At 62.1% G+C, this 17,889-nt stretch overlaps 1 protein-coding gene across 1 annotated transcript in view; it reads left to right on the top strand.

The window, feature by feature from the left end:
• Positions 1–17,889, top strand: part of PPP2R3B (protein phosphatase 2 regulatory subunit B''beta) — a 64,147-nt gene that overhangs the window by 7,321 nt on the left and 38,937 nt on the right. Inside the window, exon 2 of the mRNA XM_068533722.1 lies at positions 16,084–16,269. Coding sequence (XP_068389823.1) covers positions 16,084–16,269 — 186 coding nt within the window. The remainder of the gene's footprint in view (positions 1–16,083; positions 16,270–17,889) is intronic.

Raw genomic sequence — 17,889 nt, 5'->3', positions numbered from 1 at the left:
GTCAGTGCAGGGGACGGGGGGGCTCTGAGGAGGCACTTCGGACCCTGCAGCAGGACCGGGGCCCTGCCGTCTACACAGTCTTCACCTTGGCCCGGAAGCGGCGTCGCCGTGGGAAGCGCGGCTGGAGGGTGCGGCGCGCGTGACTGCGGCGGGAGCTGGGCCCACATGCGCGCGCGTGCGCCGCCTCCGGTCCACGCGGTTAGGACGGGACCGGGGGCACCAGCCCGCGTCGCGTCGGCTCCCTGCGGGGAAGCTTTGGAGCAGGGGCCCTGGGCGCTCGGAGCCGCTGTGCTCACGCCTGCTGGGGGGCCACGGCGGAGGCGGCCGTGCTTTCGGAAGTAGGTCCGTGGTGTTCCCATGGGTCGTGTCTGTCTGAGCGACCCGGTGCCGTTTCTGGAGCCTGTGCTTTTCAGGACCAGGTGGAAGTTGAGCTGCCGGTGCCCCGAGACCAGCTCCCAGCACAGAGCCCGGGGGCCAGTGAGTGTGTCGGTCTGCGGCCACAGCACCGCTGCTCACCCGGCGGCCGCGTGCGCCGCGTTTCTGGTTGTTGCAGCTGGGGGAGGGGCCCCGGCCTCTGGGGTGGAGACCAGGGCTGCCCCCCAACCCCCCACACCCACTCCCCCCCCCACCCCGCAGACGGTCGTCCAGCCCCCGCCCCTCCGCCGTGCGCACAGCGCCGAGGCCGAGGTCTGCTCGGGAGGCCCGCTGGCCGGTCCCGTCACGATGTCCCCTCCTTGCCCCGGGCTGCAGTGTCCTGACGAGCACAGAGCCAGCGGACCCTGTGGTGGGTCAGAGGTCAGACCCCGCTGTCCCGGCTCCCTGTTCGCCTGCTCTAATCAGCGTGGTTAGGCTCGGGTGTCCAGGAGGGCGCGGTCCCACAGGAAGCCTGTCCACGCAGACGTGTTCCAAGGGTCCGTTTGCGTGCTGAAGAGCACTTCGTATCGCCACGCGGGCTGCTGGTACGAACGCGTGTGTAATTAGACCGGGATGAAAGGAGGTTTCGGGAGCGCCATGGATCAGAGTCTTCTGGGCAGAGTTCGCGTGTCAGGGGCCGGGTGCGACTGTGCCGGGTCCCCCCAGGGGAAGGCGGCAGGGTCCCCGTGGATGCTCCCCCTGCCCCCGCCGGGGCCAGAGTGCTGGTTGTCTCGCGTGTGGGGGGTCGGGGGCAGCATTTGGGCCTGGGAACGGCTCCCGGGCTGTGCTGCATGTCCTGCCAGCTTGACCACCCACCGTGCACCTCTTCATGCCTTGGAGCCGCCTGCTTCCCGTCTGTCTGCGCTGCAGCCCCGGGGAGGTGAGGCAGGGCCTTCCCTGCGCCTTGCCTCTTGCAGGTGCCCCATCAGTGGTCCTGGAAGAAGGAGGCACCTTTGCAAGGCTGTGCTGGAAGGGAGAGTGAGGACGCGTGGTGCACGGGTCCCTGAGGATCCCCGGGGCCCCAGGAGAAGGGACGCAGGGCGGCCCTGAAGGACGCTTGCTGGGGAGGATGGCGGAGCTCTGGGGGGTGGCACCAGCACCCAGCTGGGCACCCGGGCGGGGGTCAGAGGCAATGGGACGGGGCTCCTCAGGATACAGAGGACAGGGGCTGAGGGGAGGGTCCGGGGGCTGCACGAGGAGGTGGATGCAGGGTCTCCAGGAGGACGTGGGTGCGGGTGGTCTCCATGAGGAGGTGGGGGGCAGCTGCTGGTCCTTGGACTTGCGGGGCTACCTGTGGCTGACAGGGGTCCCCTCAGGCCTGCAGCTGCAGGGCTCTGTTGCCGCCCTGGGTGGAGGTCCTGGCTGACTGTGACCTGGGCTTCTCCAACTGCTGTGGAGTGGCTGGGAAGTGCCGTTCCCCGTGTGTCAGCCGCGTCTCCGCTTTGAAGTGGGGTGGCCTGGTGTCGGTAGCGTCCTGTGCTGGAGGGTGCTGCAGGTCACCGGGCTGTGCAGCGGTGCGGCAGACCGTCCAGGGCGGTGCTGTAGTGTCCCTCTGGCTGGCCGAGAGTGGATGGCTTAGTTTTGGAGATGCGGTGCCTTCCCATTTAGGGTTCCAAGGACATGAAAAGTTGTGCACAAACCCTCTCCCGCCTTAGCCACCCCCTGAGGCAGCCAGGGCTCTCAGCAACGTCCATAGCAGTCCGAGGTCTCCTCTGCAACTGCAGGCGGACTTTTACCAGCTGCGTTCACGTGTCCTTCATCCCATAAAGGTCACCGAGTTCAAGTGCGTGCTTCTGCACCTCGTCTCCTTGCTGAGCACTGCTCCCTGAGCGGGGGTGCCTCGTGGGGTGTCTGCTGGACCCTGGGCCTGTCCCGGGCTTTGCGCTCACGGGTACTCGTGTGAGCACATTCGCGTGTGACTCCTCGTGAGGACCGTGTCTTCACTCACCTTAGGGACGGGCCTAAGGAGGAATCGCTGGGTTTTATGGCACATGTGCCTCCTGCTGTCTAAGAGACTGTCAAATTGCCTTCCAAAGGGGCCGCGCGGGGGGTGTTCCTGCCCCATCCTGACCAGCCCTGGGTATCGCCAGGCCTCTGACCTGCCCCGTTCTGGAATGTGGGCCTCTGGGGCACCTCTGCAGCTTTATCTGCCTTTCCCTGGTGTCGGTGACGTTGGGCTTTTGGTCCTCACACATCTTCTTTGCTGAAGTGTCCGTTCAGATCCTCTACCATTTCCCCCACTGGGTCGTTGGTTTTCTCATTCAGTCGGTAAGTCCTGTGTGTTTGCTGGATACAACTCCTTTATCACGTACAGGATTTGCAAATTGTCTTCCTAGTGAATGACTTCTCTTATGTTCCATTTCTTCTACCTCTTTTATCAAGATATAATTGACACGCAGCACTTCATAAGTTTAAGGTGTACAGCGTAATGATTAGACTCACGTAATCGTGAAATGCTGACCACGATAAGTATAGTTCATTATCTCATATAGATACAGCATTAAAGATATATAAAAAAAGATACTTTTTCTTTTGTTGTGATGAGAACTCTTAGGATTTACTCTTAACAACTTCCATATATAGTAGTGTTAATTATCTTTACCATGTTGTACATTACATCCCTAGTACACATGTATCCCTTAACTGGAAGTTTGTATCTTTTGACCTCCTTCATCCAATTCCCTCCTCACACCCACACTTCTTCTAGTAAGGAATCTGATCTCTTTTTCTCTGAGTGTTTGTTTTGAAGTATAATTGACCTATAAAACTATGTTCTTGTTACACAAGATAGTGATTTGGTATTTCTATACATTTCAATAAATCTAGTAATAATATGTCACCATACAAAGATGTTACATAATTACTGTTTCCCACACTGTACATTTATACCCTTGACTCATTTATTTTGCAACTGGAAGTCTGTATCTCAGTCTCCTTCACCTTCTCTTATACTCTTATTAGCGTTTTCTGAAGCAAAAAGTTTTTAATTTTGATGAGGTCCAATTTATTACTTATTTGATGTTCCCAAAAGTATAATCCATAATCTAAACAATCTTTGTCAAACCCTAGGGCAGATAGGTTTTCTCCTGTGTCTCCTCTAGAACTTTTCCAAATTTCGCTTTTATGCTTTTAGACTTGTGGTCTCTTTCAAGTTAATTTCTGTGTGTGGTCTGAGGTAAGTTTCGGAGTGTGCTTTTTTGTGCGTGATTACTCAATTGCTGCAGCGTGGCTTTCTGAAATGATTTCCCGTTGAATGGTGCCGGCGCCTTTGCCGGAAGTCCCGTGTCCGCAGGTGTCCGGGTTGGTTCCTGGACCCTCTGTCCCGCGCCTGTGGGCACCTGTGTGCGCATTGCAGATCTCTGTGCAGGTCACCCCGCGTTCTGGTGACCTGAAACCAGCACCCCGCCCCGGTGCACGACTGTTGGGATGGCTTTTCTGGGTGCTTTTTGCTTCCGTGGACTTTCAGTGTCATGGTGCCAAGTTCTACACAAAAGGGCGGCTGAGGTTTGGCTCAAGGCCGCGTGGTCTGCAGACCCTGTGGGGCAGTGGCCGCCCGGCAGTGCGGGTCCCCCGTCATGGAGGCGCCCGTCCCTGTCCGCGGGGTTTCTGGCTGGGTGGGCAGGTCTTACGGTTCCTCCCCTAGACGAGTTCCTGGGGCGTTTGTTGCTTGTGGTGCTGCTGTGAGTGGAACCGTCTTCCCGTCACCTCCGCGTGCTCTCTTCCGACGGCCGTGCACTTGAGTCCCCACCCTGTGAAGTCGCTGACCCGCTGATCAGTTCTGCGGTCAGTAGATGCTCGAGGACCCTGCACCAGGGTCGTGCTGGCGTGAGGGACAGCTGTCCCGCGTCACCCCTCCCGGCCGGCGTGCCTGGGACTCTCCTTCCTGCCCGACACTTCAGCTGGGGTCTCGGGGCCTGGTCAGGGGTCAGCGCTGAGAGCGGAGCTGCTCGAATTGTCCCGGCTCAGCCAGCAAGCATCCCGTCTTCCTCAGGATGACAGAGATACAGGTGTTCTCATAACGCCCTTCGCAGGTTGAGGAAGCTACCCTGTATATTTAGTTGGTTGGGAACTGTTAACATGAATGGGTGTTGAATCTTGTCCAGTTCTTTATGATCACGTGATGTTTTCTCACTTGATCTGTGGGTGTTAACCAGCCTTGCTTCCTTGGATGAATCCACTGATCCCAGCTGATGCTCTCACACGTTGCTGGGCTCTGAGGGCTCCCGTGTTGTGAGATCAGTGCGTCTGTGGTCGGGGGACACCCGTCTCCCGTCTTCTGTGTGATTTCCTTGGCGGTGGTGTCAGGGCGATGCTGGCCTCCCAAGAGCAGCTAGGAATGGTTACTCCTTGCTCTGTTTTCTGTAAGAGTGTTCAATATCGGTATCATTTCTTCCTTAAAATGCTCCGTAGAATCTAGGCGGGGGTGAATCTGGTCTCCATTCCTCTTTTGTCTGGAAGCAGAAGTTTCACTGTCCCTGTTGAAAGATACCTCCCTGGGTGTCGAGTCCCAGACCACAGAGCCCGTGTGAACAAACGTCAGATCCTTCCCGTCCTACAGACCACACGCTGTAGTCACAGAGCAGTGTAGAGATCAGCGTTGTCAGATAAGTCCAGAAACTTAAGAACAGACTTCCAGAAAACTCCTTTGCCAGAGAGGAAGCGCCGTGAGCTTTCTGAGATTGCTCAGACCACACGAGGAGGCTGGCACTTCCTCGTCTCTAGCCGCCTCCGTGTGGGGGCCTCGTGCGCACGTGGCCTGGCCGCCTCTGGGCCTTTTAGGAGCCGGGGCAGGAGATGGGCCGGGGCCGGGTTGACTCTGTAGCTGGGTTGCAGAGCTGATCGTCGGGAATGGTTATTTTATCTGAATCGACGCTAAATTGTGGACAGTACATCACGTCTTAGTTTTTCTGGCCAGCATTTGGCTCCGAGCTCAGAGAATTATGGGATGAGCAACGTGGGGAGGGGGTGCTGGTGGCAGGGATTGGCTGTTCTCTGCCGTCCCGGGGACTTCGGGCCTCCACGCAGACCCGGGGCCTCAGGGGTGCCCGTGGCCTGCTGCCAGCCCCAGGGTCTGCACTGCCGGAGTTGGGCGCCGTCCATACCGGGCGCAGCTAAGAGGAGTTTTCACGGGTGTTTTCCCAGCGAGGGGCCGCCCCCTGGCCCCCGGGGCTCTTTCTGTTCCTCGTGACAGTGTCTCCAGCCTGGCTGGGGGCTCAGGTTCCGGAGCACCAGGGCCTGGGCTGAAGGAGGGGAAAGAGAGCCGGTGATGCTGTGTCTGCACGTGCCGAGTGCCCGCGTGGTTCTGGACGCTGCCTCGGTGGGTGTGCTGCTCTCAGAGCAGTGGCCGCGGGGGGCAGATGTCCCCCGCCTGTGGGGCGCCCCGAGCCGTCAGTCCTGCGCAGGGTCAGCTGCCTTCCTGAGCCAGGCCCACTCCACCCTGTTTCCTCACCTGCTCCCTCCGTCCGGGGCTGTCCTGCGGGTGAGCCCTTGCTCGGGGGCAGAAACATTACTGAAGGTTGCTGGGGGCCTCAGTCTCCCTCTCTCCTGAGCTACCTTTGAGCGTTGGAGGAGCCATGGATTGTTCCCCAGTTTACCTAGAAGTGGAGAAATGAGTAAAAGATTGCTTTTTTCTACTTGGATTAAATTTCTGGTTTGTAGCCAAATTGTAAGCTACAAGTGAGGGGTCTTGGGGACTCTCTCGGTGTCCGTTTCATGCACCCTCAGCGCTGCAAGTTGACGCACGCCTACCAGCATCGCTACAGAAACTTAAACAGAAGAGTTGAGAGCTGACTTGGAAAGGCAGAGTCTGTATGGCCGGGAGGCCCTGCGGGCAGGGCCTGCCCAGGTGTGTAGTTCCTGTGCTGCCCCACCTGCCCCTGTGCTCGTCTCTCACGCTCAGTGCAGCAGTGCCGGGCTTTGCTGTGAAGACTCAGCCCTGGGCTTAGCAGCCCCTGTGTTCTCGGCAGGACCTTCCCCAGTCTGTGCCGGCACGGGACCTGCGGCCACCCCGTGGGCTGTTTGGCCAGGGCCAGGCACAGGGACAAGCCCAGGTCTCGGGCAGCGCACATGCTCCGCCTTCCCCTGGAGGAGCTGCATGGCAGGGGCCAGCAGTGGAGGGCCTGGACAGCTTTTCAAGCTGCAGGAGGAGCCCCTCTTCCCTGGGGTTTGCAGGGGGAGGGGGAACGAGAGTGAACCTGCAGGTGTGGCCGTTCGTGGCAGAGGCGTAGCGCAGAGTGACAGGGCTGTGCCTGGGTCCGGAGGTCTCCCTGAGCCACTGATGACCCGCTGCCGACACCCTGAAGTCAGAAGTTTGTCCTGAACCTGGTCCCTGCCCGGGGCGTGGTATTGGGGGCCTTCCTGCGTGTTGTGTCCGGGTCTGGACAGGGCAGGACTTAGGCACTGTGGCCTCACACCGCCTGGGGCGGTTCTGTGCCCACGTTGGGGTGCCTACACTGCCCCTGTCTGTGTGCCTGGAGAACCAGAGGGGTCGCCAGCCAACCTCTGAATCTTTGAGGATGTTCCAGGAATGGGGAGAAGGACGGAATAGGGTAAAGAGATGGGAAAGAGGCAGAGGAGAAGGACAGGAGAGAGGGCAGCCCCCCGAAACAGGAGTTTGAAGAGGAATTTGGGGCGGGGTGATGGTGCAGATGAAAGAGGAAGCGGGTCTGAGAGGCTGCAGCCCTGTGATCCCAGCTAGGGGACACGCCGGGAAGGGCAGACCCCTGCGATCCCGGCTAGGGGACACGCCGGGAAGGGCAGACCCCTGCGGTCCCGGCTAGGGGACACGCTGGGAAGGGTAGACCCCTGCGATCCCAGCTAGGCTTAGGACAGAATACGGACACGGTAAGAGGTCAGTGTTGGGGAGGGACATGAACAGGCCGGGCCCAGGGGACTCCAGGGCAGCGACCCTGCGCTGCGTGATGCAGTAATGGTGGACACACGTCATTGTGCGTTTGTCCAGACCCACAGAATGTGCACCACCGCGATGCACCCTAGGGGGAACCGTGGACTTCTGTTCATAGCAGCGTATCAGTATGGGCTCATCCTGGGTGCTCGTTGCTGTAACAGATGCAGCACCCAGAGCGGGGTGTTTGTGACGGGGAACCTGGTTTCCGCAGGGGCAGCACACGGGAGCTCTGTACTTTCTGCCCAGCGTCTCTGTAAAACAAAAACTACCCTCCCCCCCAAAAAAAGTCCATTAGAGAGACAAGGAGGAGGGTGGATGGGTGAAGTGCCTTTCGACCCCCGAGGTCATTTCCCCAACGTCTTTGTCTGGGGGCAGAGGGAAGGGGGCAGGGAAGGTCAGCTTTGGCCGGAGCAGGCGTTCCTGGGGTCCTGGGATTTCAGGGGTGGGACATGCAGGCCCGATCTAGACGGTATGTGGGGGGAAAGCCCCGCCCAGAAGGGGGGCCTGGCTCTGCTCCTGGTTCCTCCTCGTGTCAGGGGCTCAGTCGCGTGCTCTCATCGCTCACATTACACGATAGCATGCGTCGTCTGTGTCGTATTCCACACCACGCACACCATCTGTGACATCTGCGTTCCACTACACTCTACACAGCCGTGTACGACAGGGCGAGAGGTATAATACCCCGAATTCCACCCCCACCCCGAGTTTTAAACAAAGGCCGTCAGAGCGTCCTCTGCCGTTTAAGTGTATCTTCTCAACTCCTGGAGGGCTGGAGGGTGCCCCCTTCGTTTGGGGCCGTTTCCCCAACGTACCAGCTCTTGGGCCGCACGTGGGCTGTCGGGCGGGCGCGGCCAGGGCGCCAGCCGCGGGCTCGGTAACAGGTTGCGCTTAGTCCTGGACGGGCTGCCCTTGTCCGGAGAGAAGGCCCACCCTCCCAGGAGCCGGCAGGCGGCGTCTGCAGGTCCGCTGCCCTTGCCGGCCTGCCTACAGGCTGAGCCGAGGGAGGCTCTCGGCGGGAGAGCCGCCTCCGCGCGCAACAGGCCAGCTCGGGGCGGGCGTCCGGCGCTCCGTCCTGCACCGCAGAGCACCGCCCGGGCCGCGGGAGGGGCCGCGCGTCCGCCACGCCTCCCCTGCCCCGCCGCGCCACCGTGCGCCCGCCCGGCCCCGCCTGAGGAATGCGCGCGCCCGAGGCCCGGCCCCCAGAGCGCCGGCCGGCGATGCATGGAGCTCGCTGAGCCCGGCCGCCCGGACCGCCCCGACCCCGCCGGCCTAGGCCAGCTGCAGCTCCAGCCCCGCGAGCGCGCCCGGCCCGGGCCCCGGCGGCCCATGCGAGCCGACATGCGGCTCCGGGACCTGTCCCTGCGCCAGGACCCCGACCTGCGGCAGGAGCTGGCCTCGCTGGCCCGCGGCTGCGACTTCGTGCTGCCCTCCCGCTTCAAGAAGAGGCTCAAGGCTTTCCAGCAGGTGCGGTGGGCCGGCGGGTGGGAGGGTCCGCTGCGTCCGCGGGCCCCTCGCCGCTCTGGCGAGGTCGGGGTGGGGGGCTGCCTGGGCTCGGGGGGCTCCACCTGCGCCCGTGCGCGGCTCCCCTGGAACAGCGCCCGTGCGCGCAGAGAGCAGGTGTGCCTGTGCAGTTTGTCAGGGAAAGCGCTGTGAAGGGAGGCGCGGGCATCTCCTTTCCTGGAGTCCTAGCAGCGGATACCCCGGGCGCGGGGCAACGTCGTGGTGCGTCTTGCGCGAGGCGGGGAGGTGTCGACCTCGGGCAGTAGGAGCCTTCGGGACTTGACCCTCCGCAGGTGCGCAGCGAGCCTCCCCGTGTCGTTGGAGCGTGTGGCGCCCTGGGTAATAACAGCGCAGCGCTGCTGGAAAGGAGAGCGAGCGCGGTTTGTTGCGAGCGCCTGTGTTGCTTTAAGGGCTTTATCGCAGGCACGTACCAGCCGGAGCGCCCTTCTCCGCGGCTTCAGTGACGACTGGGCTTGTAAACATCACGGCGCTTCACAGAAGCAAACCCCGTGTCTGTGCCTCGTGTGTGCTTTGTAAATTCGTGTAAGAGGACCATGGAATTTAAAAGTCATGGCCACCTGGGATCTTTTGGCAACTGGAGGTTCTGCTGCCTTACGGGTATTTGGCACGTTAATCACTTGTATTTTCGCCCAGGCGAGGAGTTAAAGGTCATCTCGTGGCCTTAAAAATACCACATCGAATCAAACCAGGCTGTTTGGGGTGGGAAAAAAGACCTGCTTTCTGCTGGTAGTGTAATTGGATTTTTTTCCTGGGAGCATGTCTCAACTTTTGCAGGGCTTCTGGTACTTTTGTGTCTGATCTCTATCCTTCAACTTGTGAAATTCTGTCTGCAAGTGGCTGATGCTTGTATGTTTGTCGCTTGTGGAGAAGGAAAGTCTATTTAGAATCTGAACGTGGAGACCTTAACGTGGAATCAGCTAAGGGTGATCTTCTACAGAGAGGAGGTCTGATGTTTGCTGGTTACTGTTTGTGTGCGTGGCGCACACATGGTGCACACAGGCTGCGCCGGGGTGTTTCCTGGATTGGGGAGCCCTCCCCCCTCCCCCCACGGCGGCTGTGACTTGATCTTGGTGTGGGGGGGGTGGTCCTGGCTCCACGCAGAACTGTTCATGGAAGCCTGGTTGTTCCAGGACGCTGTTCGTCTTACAGAATCACTTTTTGGGATACGCGATTCGCTGTTGTCTTTAAGAGGAAGAAGTTTCATGTTACGGCAGATACGTTCCAATGACGTTTCCCACGAACGTGGGCACGTGCCGCGTGGAGTGAGCGCTTCTCAGGGGCGGGCATCGGGGGAGTGTCGGGGAGGAGAGTGTTCCTGGCTTCCTTCGCCCCTTGGTGTTTGAGTGCAGACTCTGCGCAGAGCTGTGGGTGGTCGGCAGACCTCAGGGCGTGGGGAGGTGGGGGGAGCGTGGGAGGAGATGGTGGGGGGCGTGGGGAGATGATGGGGGCGCGGAGGGCAGCGGGGGAAGGTGTGGGGAGGAGGGCATGTGGGGATGGGGGCATGGCCGGAGAGGATGGCCTGAGGGAGGTGGGGTTGGCCTTGTGGGCAGACGGGGACTGAGGAGGGATAGGGGGGGTTCTTCGTACGTGCCGGCCCTACTGCCAGCTTGGGGCATCCGCGCTGGACTTGGGGCCAACGGAAGGTGTTGGCCTCCCACAGCGAGGCTGTGTCGTGCGTGGGAGGCCGTCCTGCTCCTGCGGCCCGTGTCCACCCGCCTGCCCTGCCTGTGGCGCCCGCGCCTTGCGCACTCTGAGCAGCCCTGAGGCCCCCAGGTCGTCCCCCCGACGTCCCTCAGACCTTGTCCCAAGCCCACGAGGGCCCGCTATGGCCGTGCTGCCCGCCCTGTCCTAGCCGGGTCCCGACCCTCCGTCCCCCGGGGATTGACTCTCCGGCTCTGCACACGCTCTCCTCCGCTGTCACCGTGCCCTGGTCCCACTCACGCCCGTCCAGCTTCCCCGTGGGGTCCTTCAGGTGGATGCACGGGCCCCACGGGGCACCGAGAGCCCAGCGCAGCCGCCCCCCTGGGGACAGTGATGGGCGTTGACCCGACCTCTCCTCCACACGGTGACAGCCTGGCCTGGGGACTCTGGCCGTCTCGGACACCGCGCGGGGTCACGGCGCTGCGCGGGGTGGGCCCTGAGTACCCCCTTGATCTGTGCTCCCAGGACCCAGGGGTCGGACGTGGCCCCCCGGGTCCCTGAGCCCACGGATGTGACCCCTCACGCCACCCCCCATCCCGTCCACGCCCCCAGCCCTGCCTTCCGGCCCCGTGGGGCCCCAGCGTCTTCTGGCCGGGGGTGCAGACCCAGCCGACATCTCAGGCCCCTGCCTCGTGGACGTGGAGCCCCGGCCTGTCCCCTCATGGCAGCCGCCCTGCCCCCTCATGGCAGCCGCCCGGCTTGGCCCAGCTCCTCGCGGCTCTGAGAGTTTGCTCTCCAGACACCTTTTCTCCCCTGGAAAGCTCCGTGGCTCATGTGGCCCCTCGAGGCCAGTCCCTCTCCAGTGGTGGCTAGAGAACTTTTGAACAAACCCACGCGCAGGGCCAGCCGTTCTCATCTTTGTTTTGGCGCCTCTGCTTTAAACTTTCACAGTTGGACTCTTGCTGTCCGTCCAGCGGGCCGTTGGCAGGTCTAGCTGGGGAGCCTGCCGCCAGCCGGTGGGGAGGGGCCCTGGGGTCGCAGCAGAAGCAGCTCCGGCCTGCAGGGCCTCCCAGCCCGGCGGTGGCCTCTGGTGGGCGCCGTGCCCGCCCGTGTCCCCGCGCCGCCCGCCGGGCTCGGCCGCTGCCCCCGGCTGCCCCCGGGTCTCGGCTCGGCTGGGGCCGGCCCGCGGGCTGCTGCCCCCGGGCTGTGCCGCGCTTGCCCTGCGTCCTGCCCTGGCGGAGTCGGAGCCACGGACGTTTCCGCCGCCCCGCTAGTGCGTCTGCCCGAGGGGGCGCTGCGTGCAAGGCTGCGTTTAGAGAAGGCTGGCCTGGGCGCTTGCTTGTGCGGGCTCACCTCCCGGGGCCCCTGCCGCTGCGCGGGGACGGCCGTCATTCCCATGAGGCCGAGCCTTCAGCCCGCCTGTGTTCCGGGGGCCCCGGGCGTCTCCGTGATGTCTGCAATCGTGATGAGTCAGGCCGCGCTGGTGTCCGTGCCGGCGACAGAAATAGCTCTTTGCGAGCAGGTGTCATCTTGACCGGTGGCCGGGTGACAGCCGGGAGGCGGGCGGCAGGCGTGTCGCTGGGAGGGAAGCAGCCCTGCTGGGAGCCGAGTGCCCCACCTGCCGTGCTGGCTTCTGAGAAGCTTCAGCCCTGCTCGAGGATTCTCCCTGTCTGTCTGTCTTGTCTCTCTCACACACACACACACACACACACACGTATTTGTGCCGTGTCCGCTTTCATTGTGGACGTCCAGCCTGGCCGCAGGTAGCTCAGGGAACAGCCCCCGTGGTCCCCTCAGGCTCTGCTGAGGCCTGTTTGGGGCCGGGAGGTGGCCGGCTCCCAGCAGCGCCCCGTGTGCTGGAAAAGAATGCGTGTCCTGCAGCTGCGCCGGCCGCGCTCTATTTATGGCCCAGAGATTACACTGTAAATCTCCCGTGTCCGTGCCCAGCTGTTTGTTTTTCCGTCATCCGGTGGTCCGTCGGGGGTGGCGGGGGAGCGGGCCTGGCCCGCCTCTGTGCCGCGTGCCCGCATTTCCCCAGCACCTTGGCTTGGTCGGCGCCAAGGCTGTGCTGGGGCACCGGTCAGCTCCGGGTCGGCAGAGCTTCCCGTGATGGGCGCCCTGTGTGGTGTCCTGACCATCTCTCTCTGTCGCATCCAGACCTTTAGTCCTATCTGGGCGTGAATACGGCGATGCCAGCCTTCTTTTCGTCACTGTTGGCTGCTGTATCTTTTTCACTTGTTAAAAGTTTTCAACCTCTGTGTCCTTATATCTTACACGTGTTTCCTGTAAGTCTTACTTTCTTTTTTCTGTCTGATCTTTGTTTTTTAACTGGAGCATTTAGTCCATTTACGTTTATAAGGATTATTAATCCATTCTGTTTTATTTTCACGATCTTATTTATGTTTCTTTTTATGCTCTCCTTTCCCTCTTTTTTATCTTTTCCTCGTTGGAGTACTTAATACTAGCTTACTGCTCATCTTACGATGTCAGTGCCTTCGTTTTTCTAGGTACAGAGTCAGTATCTTTATCCTCCAACTCAAAACTCTCAAACCCTTCACTGCCGGCCCCCTCTCGTTTCGTGTTGTTGTCCTGAGAGAGTCTTTAAAGAGAGGTAAAACAACATGCTTGTTACCGATGTGCGTGGCGGGCGTGTGCGTGGATTTACCCACGTAGGCACCACGTTCCCTGCCCTTCGTTCCATCCTGCAATTCAGACCTTCCGTTTGGGAGCACGTTGCTTCCTGCCCGAGCCCAGTTCCCCTGGGAGGGGCCTACGAGCTGACCGTGGGGCAGGCGCCATGGAGCTGGTGACGTGGGGAGAGCTCACCGCGCTGAGGAGGCGAGGCTCCACTGCGCCGTGTCCCTGGCGGGTCCATTTCCCTTGGCTTCCCGGTGGCTGGTGAGGGCGGCGGCCCCGTCCTGACAGCGGAGAAAATAGCGCACGATGTTGAGCGACACCTTGTCTCTCTGTGTCTGCGGCCGTGGCTGGGCAGGTGGGGACACCTGCCCTGGGACCAGCCGGCCCAGCTGATTTGGGGATGGGCGATGGGGGCGCCCGGCGCTGAGTGCCGCCGTGCCGGGGAGGATGCCAGAGGTGTCGGTGCAAGCCGGCAGCCCTTTCTGCAGACGTGAGCCATGAGCTGCTACAGGTGACAGCCCAGGACACGGGGCCTGCGCTCCATCCTGCCCTCCAAACAGAGGCGAGGAAAACTGGGGAAAACTGAACCCGCCCAGAGGAGTGAAACCGGGGGGGAACATTCCCCAGGTGAACCCTGGGCGTCCCCAGGCGACGCGTGAACCCTCGAATCTCTCCGTCCTCAGGGCCGGCGCTGGGTCTTGCTTCCCCTGCGGCTGTTCTTTGCCACCGTAGGTGGGCATCACAGCCCAGCAGCTCTGCCCCGAGACCAAATCACAGAGACAGGACGTCCTTGGGCTGGGAGGAGGGGGTCAGCCTCTGTCCCTGGGCGCCGACAGGGCCGAGTCCGAATGAAACGTGGGCCGGAGGCGTCCCGCGGCCCCTCCCGGGTCAGGGGCTCCTCCAGGGCCTGTCCTCCCACTTCCTGCCGTCCCCCCGCCCCATCCCTGTGCTGTCCCTGCCCCAGCCCGTGGCTGTGCCGGTGCTCAGGGCCGCCTGCCGTCCCTCTCCTTCCCCCGCGTGCGCCTCCCCAGCTCTCCTCTCGCCTCTCAGGACTGAGCCAGATCTGCACGCAGCCCCTCAGGATTGTGTTGGCCCCGTGGTGATCACAGAGCTCGTTGCCCAGTGTCCCCAGGCTGCCACACAGACCTGGTACAGCTGACTCACGACGGCCGCACCTCCTCTCGATGCGGTCACCGCGCCTTGCAAGGTCACCGAGCACTGAACAGCTGCCTCAGCTGGGACCTCAGGAAACACAGGAGACGTGGGGCATCCCCGATGTGACAGAAGGGATGCGGGACATCCCCCATGTGGCTGACGGGACATGGGATGTCCTGAGGTGTGACTGAGGGGACGTGGGATGTCCCTGATGTGACCGAGGGGTCGCGGGAGGTCCCGAGGTGTGACCGAGGGGACGCGGGATGTCCCTGATGTGACCGAGGGGGATGCCTGCCGTCTGCTGCTGTGTTGCGGGTGGAGAAGCGGTCCGGGTTGCAGGCTGTAGGAGTGACGTCCACTCACAACGTTAGAATCAGTGCACAGCGTGACTCCTGAGGGCCGTGTGCTGTGTCTCGGCTGCGGGTCGGTGGCGGGGCCTCTGGCGCTTGTGGGCGTGGAGCTGTGCTGTGTGCGCCTGGTCGGGCAGCTGGGACGGGGGCACCCCGCAGTGAGCAGACCGCCACCCGGCCCCGTCCTTGGCTGTGTGGGCCTGGCTGCCCGCCCCAGCCCCCTGATGTAACCACTCCTGGCGGGGGAGTCCTCTCTCCTGCGTTTGCCTTCCGTCTGCTGTTCTGCGTGTGTCTCTGGATGCCCAGGGGCTGTGGGCTCCGTGTGTCCGTAGTGCCCTGTGTGCGCTGAGTTTCCCAGACCTCGTTGGTGGGCGTACCCCTTGCCGTCCCGTCTCCGGAACACCTGGTCACTCCCCGTCCCCCGCCAGTCCCGTGGCCTGAGGCCTGGGTGCGCCTTCCTCTCTCCAGCGCTTCCCACCCGGACCCTGGGCTCTTCCTGCTGCGTCACGGTGTGTCCGCGTGTCCCCAACCACAGGGAACCTGGGGTGTGTCTAGGAGGTGGGCCGTGGGCTGGACCGTGCTTGCCTGTCCCTGCCCATCAGGGGTGCCCGGATGCATGCGTCTCCACGGGCATTACGGGCCGTGACTCGGGGCAGCTGTTTCTGGCACCCAGGGGGCCTTCCCAGGTCAGCGCAGAGGGACACCGCGCGTCCTGCAGGGGGACAGTGCCCCACAGTCCAGGGAGAGCGAGCGTCACTGAGTGCGGCCGCCCTCCCAGCCCCCCCAGGCCTGCCCAGTCCCAGCGCGTCCACTCCCGGCAGGTGCTTCCTGAGTGGTTCCGCTGGCTGGTCCCGTCTGCTCAGGGGCGTTGGCGAACGCAACCCTCCTCTGCATGCGTGGTGCACGCTTCTGACCCGTGACTGCACCCAGCTAGCTCGCGGGTCACCCCGCCGGTCACCGGGCAGATGTGCTGACACTGCCGTTTGGAAGGCGCGGCGTGGGCTCCAGGATGGCTTCCTGCCTCTCCCCGTGCCAGGATGCCGAGCCCTCGGGGCTGTGGTGCTTTCCGAGGGCCGCGCCCAGCCACGGCGCTGGCCTCCCATCCCGTCCACAGGGAAGGACGGTGTGGGGACGGGCGGTTCCAGGCGCGAGATGCAAACGAGGGGACAGCCCGCCTGTGCCAACCTTGACCTCCCGGGAGGGCAGGAGGGCAGGTTCTCTCAGCAGCCGTCCTCGTCCTGAGGGGTCACACCCGAGGCAGGATCGGGGGAAGCAGGGCCGTGTGTGGCGCTGCGCCACGGGCCGCGTCGCCTCCCGCGTCTGCAGTCAGCCCGGCGATGGTCTGGGCTCTGTCCACAGTCGGGTTCGCTGGGCTCGGGGAAGCCGCTCTGGTCCAGTCCGCGCCGGCGGGAAGCAGGTGCCCGCCGTGCTGGGTCCTCACTGCTCTCTCTCGCTCAGGTTCAGACGAGGAAGGAGGAGCCCCTGCCGCCCGCTGCCAGCCTGAGCATTCCCACGTTCTACTTCCCCCGAGGCCGCCCGCAGGACGCGGTGAACGTGGACGCCGTCATCGCCAAGATCGAGAGGACCTTCGCCCAGTTCCCGCACGAGAGGGCCACCATGGGGGACATGGGCAGAGTGGCCAAGGTGGGTGTCTGCGCGCGGGGACGCGGCCCGCGGTCCCTCTGCGGTCGTGGCCGTGCGTGAGCTCACCGCACCTGCGTCCCGCTTACTTCGGTCCTTGTGATCTGAAGCGCAGCGGGATCCGTGTTAGGCTTTGTCCTCGGGCGTGTCTGTGTGCCGTCCTCCCAGGCGTGGCGGCTTGGAGGGACCCTGCCCCGGGGCTCTGTGTCTGCTGTGCAGGGTGGTGGTGTTCTGGGCCGGCGCGTGGGGACCCACGGTCCGCGTGGACCAGCACCGTGTGTGGGGTTTCCAGCTGAACCCAGGTGTTCCCACGCCGTGCGCACCCCTGAGCGGTTCGGTGCTTTCTTCCAGCAGTGTGTGTCGGGGTCCCGCGTGTGGACGCCCGTCGGTTTGCTTGCTGCACCGTCTGTTGCGGGAGCACACCACGGTGTGCTCGTCCCTCCCCGATGGCTGGCTGGCTGCCCGTGGCGAGGGACCCGGGTTCCGCGCGGTCCCTCTGGTGTCTCAGCCTGGGGGCGGGCTTGCTGGACAGAGGACAGTCCTCACCCTCACCTCCGTGAGATGCCCCAGGTTGCCGAGCGGTGTTGTGCCCCGTGGCAGGTTCCCGCGCACCCAGCCCCCAGCTCTCTGTGTCGTTGCCAGCTGCGCGCGGGCACTTCCTGGGTGTTGGAGTTTGTACGTCCCGGTCCCCCGTGGGTCAGGCTGCTTTACAAAGTGCTTCTGAATTCAGCGTTAGGTTTCCTCAGTGGGTTGCTTGTGCCTCTCCTTTGCCCCTGGTGCTGCTGGGGTGAGTTCTCTTTTTGCATTCTCCCTCCCGCCTGTAAAATTTCTCTCTACGTCCTGGCGGCTGATCCTCTGTCCGTTATGTGCATTCTGAAAAGTTCTCCTGTTCTGTGTGCTGAATAACTTCACGTGCTCCCTTTTGCTTTCAGTCTCCAGCGGTTGCCTTCTTTTCTTTTTCTAACAGCTTTCTTGAGATGTAATTCACATGCCACACAGTTCACCCATTTAAAGTATACAGTAAACTCAGTAGTTTTTAGTGTATTCACAGAGTTGTGCAACCATCACTACAGTTAATTCTTATCACCGCGGAAAGAAACCTTATACCCTTTGGCTGTCATCCCCCAATCCCCTTCTCCCCCATCCCTAGGAAGCCACTAATCTGCTTTCTGTCTCTCTGGATTTGCCTGTTCTGGACGTTTCCTGTAAGTGGAATCACACACTGTGTGTCCTTCTGTGTCTGGCTTCTCTCACTGAGCATCATGTTTTCATGGTTCGTCCACGTTGTAGCCCGTGCTTCACTCCTTTTTGATAAATTTATTTATTTATTTTTGGCTGTGTTAGGTCTTCGTTGCTGCATGCGGGCTTTCTCTAGTTGCGGCGAGCGGGGGCTGCTCTTCGTTGCGGCTTCTGTTGTTGCAGAGCACGGGCTCTAGGCACGCAGGCTCAGTAGTTGTGGCTCGCGGGCTCTAGGAGCACAGGTTCAGTAGTTGTGGCGCACGGGCTTCGTTGTTCTGCGGCATGTGGGATCTTCCCAGACCAGGGCTCGAACCCGTGTCCCCTGCATTGGCAGGCAGACTCTCAACGACTGCGCCACCAGGGAAGTCCCTTCACTCCTTTTAA

The sequence above is a fragment of the Eschrichtius robustus genome, chromosome X (genome assembly GCF_028021215.1).
Source record: "Eschrichtius robustus isolate mEscRob2 chromosome X, mEscRob2.pri, whole genome shotgun sequence".
NCBI lineage: Eukaryota > Metazoa > Chordata > Mammalia > Artiodactyla > Eschrichtiidae > Eschrichtius > Eschrichtius robustus.
This window is presented reverse-complemented; position numbering and strand designations above follow the sequence as displayed.